A 5,778-nucleotide genomic window follows, 5' to 3' on the forward strand; every position below is an offset into this window, starting at 1 on the left:
ATTGCATATGAGATGATGATGATGGGAGGGTGTACATGATGATTGATATATATACATATATGGTATATGGTTGTAATGCAAAAATGTGAGCATTTGAATTGTTGAAATTTGGGACTTTGTATGTGTTACATGTTACTTTTGTTATTTTAGCAAGATGGCTTTGATTTAAGGGGAAAAAGAACCTTTTTTCTTGATGTTCTGATTCACGCTGCAGCGGGATTCATTCTCGCTGTAGCTAGAAACTCTCGGGTTTGAAGGGGTGGTGCTGGCCGGGAATCTCGTTGCAGTGAGAATGAATCTCATTGCAGCTAGAATGTTATTGTAGCTTCTCACTGCAGTGAGAAACTTTCTGTTTTGAAACCCAAAATTTTGCTGTAGCGAGATTCAGCAAAAAACTTTCTGTTTTTCTCCTCATTTGGCTCAGTTGTTACCCTATTTTCCATTTCTTTGGTACCATAGTTGAGCATGGACTTCCAACATTAAGGAATAAATGAATTAAGTTTAAAATGAGGAGGTTTGTTCAGAAACCCTCGGCTAGATGATAATCAAAGTTAAGTGTCACTGTAGCGGAAATGCATTCTCGCTACAGCTACGTCGTTTATTTGACTCGATTCGGATGAATGCTATTAAAGTTTTCACTCTCTAAAACCTTTGTTGAGCATGGACTCCTTTCATTAAGTGATTTACACATGCGGGGTTTACATGAGGGGTTTTAACAAGATCTAAAACAAATTACATTGTTTTGAAAAATAATGCATTAGGATTTCGTTAAACATTCCTTATGGTATGCTTGTCCCCTTTCTTGTTCACTCACTGGGTTTATACTCACTATTTACAACTTTATGTTTTCAAATCACGAGGCAGCCGGTAACTAGGACTAGTTGTCCATGTAGATTTGTATCCATCTTTTGGTAGGTGTCTCGACATTCAGTAGTTGTATATTCGTCCGGGTCCCTCCGCTGGAAGTCGAGTATTCTTTTGTTGTGTATAGACAAACCTAATGTAAATTATTAATATACACTTGTTTAGTATGCTAGTATGAGGTGGCAATGTTTAATCTTACTTTGATCCTAATTTATGAAATATGACTTAGTAGATTATGATGGAATGATGAACATGTCAGATTAATAGGCTTGCTTGGGCTTAGTGGACTACGTCCATTGGGCCCATGCGCCGGTGATGGCCTAGAATTTAGGTTGTGACAATGTTGGTATCAAAGCTCTAGGTTTGTCTAGGTCCTAGGACTTCTTTTTGTTGGTCCAACGGAGAGTCGGGTCTTTATGTGAGAACTTCAGTTGTGAAGTGTGAACCGCGACACATTTTACAACCAAGGGACCGCATAGATTTCCTATCTTAGAAACCACCTTTTGCCTTAAGTATGATTATAAAATGTGTTAATAACAAGTGTTTGCTCTTGTCTAGGTAAGAATGCCACCAAAGACACGAGCCACCTCAAAACGAATGGGGGAGCAAGATGCTCCTACATAGTTGACAGATAAGCCACGGACATCTACCTTGAGGGTGCGAGGTAAATGTGGTAGGGCCACTAGGCTGATGAGGGCAGATACGCTTGTGAATAGGCAAGAGGAGGGACAGTCCTCAGGTGATGTAGATAGACACCCAGTTGGGGGTATTACCATTGAGGATTTGGCGGTAGGCCTACAAGGAGTCAATCGGGTTGTAGAGATGATGGCGACCCATATGGAGGATATACAGAGGGTAGTAGAGGGGAGACCTACAGTACAAGAATCCCTTAGCTCCCAAAGACAGGCTGATCGCCAACATCATGAGGTTGAGAGGGGACATCTAGATATTTCTCTACCTGATTTTCTCAATCTTAAGCCTTCGTCATTTCCAAGGTCTGATGCAACAGAGAAAACCCAAGTTTACTTAGATAAGATGGAGAAGATTTGTAAAGCCTTGGGATGTTCTAGTGCTCGATCAGTCAAGTTAGCCACCTTCCGACTAGAGGACGTGGCGCAAGAGCGGTATAGTTCTCTATGTAGAGGCAGACCAACGGATGCAGCACCGTTGACTTAGAGTGAGTTCAATATAGCCTTTTTACACCGATTCTTACCACTCAGTGTACATAATGCCCGAGATAGGGAGTTCGAGACTTTGGTACAGACTTCTAGTATGACGGTGTCCGAGTATGACATCAAGTTCATGTAGCTAGCTCGTTATGCGCCCTATCTCGTTTCTACGGAGGAGATGAAGATTCAAAGGTTTGTGGATGGGTTAGTGGAGCCATTATTTAGGGCTGTGGCATCTCGAGACTTCACCACTTATTCTGCAGCAGTGGCTTGTGCTCAACGCATAGAGATGAGGACTAGTGAAAGCAGGGCTACGAGGGATAGAGTAAAAAGGGCCAAGACAGAGGGTTATAAAGGCCGTAGAGATTTTAGTAGTGGCGTTTCATCTTTTAGCCCTTAGAGTCCACAAAGGGATTCACGATTACCTTAGTAAGGGAGTGACTCACTTAGTGCTAGTATTGCGATGGGACAAAGAACCTTCAATGTTGAAAGGTAGCAAGATTCGAGGCAAGGAAGTTAACTTATCCGTCCTTGCCATACTTATGGGGGACGCATAGAGAAAGATGCCTTCATGCTACGAGAGTTTGTTTCAAGTGTGGTCAACTTGGACGCCTCAGAAGGGATTGCTCGACGACTCATCAATCACAAGATTTTGCTAGTGGTTCCACTCAGCCAGCTTCGTCTGCTCCTTCAATAGCTGCCTCGTCTAATAGGGAAGCTAGTGGATCTAGAGGTAGAGGTGTTGGTACTTCCTCTCAAGGTAGGCCATCTGGATCCGGACGTCAGAGTTTTGCCAGTAGGGGCCAAGCAAGGGTGTTTGCTTTAACACAGCAGGAGGCTCAGACATCCAATGCCCTGGTCTCAAGTATTCTCTCAGTTTTTAATATGAATGCCCGGGTACTATTTGATCCTGGTGCTACCCACTCTTTTATCTTTCCATGTTTTACATCTCGTTTGGGTAGAGATCGTGTTAGGAGAGAGGAACAATTACTGGTGTCTACTCCTTTAAAAAAGGTATTTGTGGCCGAATAGGAATATGAGTCCTGTGTAGTGCGAGTCAAAGACAAAGACACTTTGACAAATTTAGTGGTGCTAGACACCTTAGACTTTGATGTGATCATGGGGATGGATTGGTTATCACCCTGCCATGCTAGTGTGGACTGCTACCATAAATTGGTTAGATTTGATTTCCCCGGTGAACCATCATTTAGTATTCAAAGGGATAGGAGTAATGCTCCAACCAATTTGACATCGGTCATATCTGCTAGAAGACTATTATGATGGGTTGTTTAGGTTATTTGGCTATAGTAAGGGATACTTAGGTGAAGGTTAGAGATGTAAGTCAAGTGTCGGTGGTGAAGGAGTTCATAGATGTATTTCCAGAGGAACAACAAGGTTTACCTCCCGATCGAGAGATCTAATTTTGTATAGATTTGATTCTCGAAACTAGACCTATATCTATACCCCTGTATAGAATGGCGCTTGCAGAGCTTAAGGAGCTTAAGGATCAGTTACAAGACTTGTTGGATAAAGGCTTCATTAGTCCTAGCGTCTGACTATGGGGAGCACCGGTACTATTTGTGAAGAAGAAAGATGGGTCACTTAGGCTGTGCATTGATTACTGACAGCTTAATAAAGTGACGGTGAAGAATAAGTATCCCTTTCCAAGAATAGATGATTTTTTTGATCAACTACAAGTAGCACAATGTTTCTCTAAGATAGATTTGCGATCTGGGTACCATCAATTGAGGATCCGAAATGAAGATGTACCAAAGACCATATTTCGAACTAGATATGGACATTATGAGTTCTTGGTGATGTCATTCGGGCTTACGAATGCTCCTACAGCCTTTATGGATTTGATGAACCGAGTGTTCAAGCCTTATTTGGACAAGTTCGTAGTAGTGTTTATTGAAGATATCTTGATCTACTCGAGGAGTAGGGAGGAGCATGAGCAGCATGTTAAGATAGTGCTCCAAATTTTAGGAAAACATCGATTGTATGCCAAGTTCTCCATGTGTGAGTTTTGGCTTGAAAGCATTGCATTCTTGGGACATGTGGTATCTAAGGACAGGGTACAAGTTGATCCAAAGAAAGTTGAAGTAGTGGAAAAGTGGCCAAAGCCAACATCAGTTACGGAGATTAGAAGCTTTTTGGGTTTGACTTGTTATTATCGTCATTTCGTGAAGAATTTCTCCAAAATAGTTGCCCCTTTGACTAAGCTGACATGTAAGGATACAAAATTTCAGTGGTTCGATGCTTGTGAGGATAGCTTTGAGAAGTTAAAGGCATGTCTCACCACAGCTCCAGTATTAAGCCTACCGCAAGGCATAAGGGGTTATACAGTATTCTGCGATACATCGTCGGTTGGTTTAGGGTGTGTATTAATGCAGCAGGGGAAGGTAATTGCATATGCATCAAGACAACTTAAAAGGCATGAGCAAAATTACCCCGCACATGATTTGGAAATGGCAGCAATTGTGTTTGCCTTAAAGATTTTAAGGCATTACTTATATGGTGAGACTTGTGAGATATATATGGACCACAAAAGCCTGAAGTATATATTTCAGCAGAGGGATCTTAACTTGCTGCAACGTAGGTGGATGGAGTTGCTAAAGGATTATGATTGTACTATTCTCTACCATCCCAATAAGGTAAATGTAGTGGCGGATGCCTTGAGTCAAAAATCGATGGGAAGTCTAGCACATATCTCCACAAATAAGAGGTCTTTGATTAGGAAGATTCATAGTTTGGGAGACATGAGTGTGCATTTGGAAGTTTCAGAGGTAAATGTATTGCTAGCACATTTTAGAGTGAGGCCTATCTTAATAGACCGGATTAAGGAAGCAGAAAGTAAAGATGATTTTGTAGCTAAGGCCTTAGAGGACCTTCAAGGAAGAAAAGGGAAAATGTTTAATAAAGGTATGAATGGAGTATTAAGGTATGGAACCAGACTTTATATGCCAGATAGTAATGGATTGAGAAGAGAAATATTAGAAAAAGCACACATGGCAGCCTATGTGGTACACCCAGGGGCTACGAAGATGTATCAAGATCTCAAACAAGTGTATCGGTGAGAAGGACTCAAGAAAGATGTAGCTGAGTTCGTCTCCAAGTGCCTGGTTTGTTAGCAGGTTAAGGTTGAGCACCAAAGACATGCAGGGCTATTACAGCCATTACTAGTGCTCGAATGGAAGTGGGAGCATATTGCCATGGATTTTGTAACGGGTTTGCCATGAACTAGTGGGGGCTACGACTCGATTTGGATCATAGTAGACCGATTAACGAAGTCAGCCCATTTTTTTCCGGTTAAGATTACTTACGGGGCTGCCCAGTATGCTCGAGTTTATGTCGATGAGATAGTACGGCTACATGGTATCCCCATTTCTATAGTATCAAATAGAGGAGCTCAGTTCACCAATAGATTTTGGGGAAAGTTACAGGAACCGTTAGGCACTAAGTTAGACTTCAGCACAGCTTTCCACCCTCTGACTGATGGATAGTCTAAACGGACGATACAAACATTGGAAGATATGTTGAGGGCTTGTGTGATAGACCTTGGGGTCAGGTGGGATCGATGGGATCAATATCTACCCTTAGTGGAGTTTGCCTACAATAATAGTTTCCAAACTAGCTTCCAAATGGCAACATTTGAGGCATTATATCGATGGAGATGTAGGACACCTATTGGATGGCTAGAGGTGGGAGAAAGGAAACTTTTGGGGCCTGAGTTGGTTGAGGACGC

General features: G+C 42.0%; 1 protein-coding gene across 1 annotated transcript; it reads left to right on the forward strand.

Moving 5' to 3' along the window:
• The first annotated feature begins 4,723 nt into the window (after positions 1–4,723).
• On the forward strand, positions 4,724–5,536 carry LOC148763575 (uncharacterized). The gene is made up of 2 exons (XM_088804583.1): positions 4,724–5,106; positions 5,278–5,536. The coding sequence occupies exons 1-2, from the start codon at positions 4,724–4,726 to the stop codon at positions 5,534–5,536; spliced, it is 642 nt and encodes a 213-aa protein (XP_088660709.1).
• The last annotated feature ends 242 nt before the right edge of the window (positions 5,537–5,778 follow it).

Source organism: Theobroma cacao, chromosome 3, assembly GCF_053813885.1.
Source record: "Theobroma cacao isolate CCN51 chromosome 3, ASM5381388v1, whole genome shotgun sequence".
Classification (NCBI taxonomy): Eukaryota; Viridiplantae; Streptophyta; class Magnoliopsida; order Malvales; family Malvaceae; genus Theobroma; species Theobroma cacao.

Excerpts from the sequence above, each read along its gene's own strand:
- LOC148763575 (XM_088804583.1), top strand. The coding sequence starts at position 4,724 with ATGGGAAGTCTAGCACATATCTCCACAAATAAGAGGTCTTTGATTAGG. Across the intron at positions 5,107-5,277 it reads GATCTCAAACAAGTGTATCG|TGGGGGCTACGACTCGATTT; the intron begins GTGAGAAGGACT and ends GCCATGAACTAG.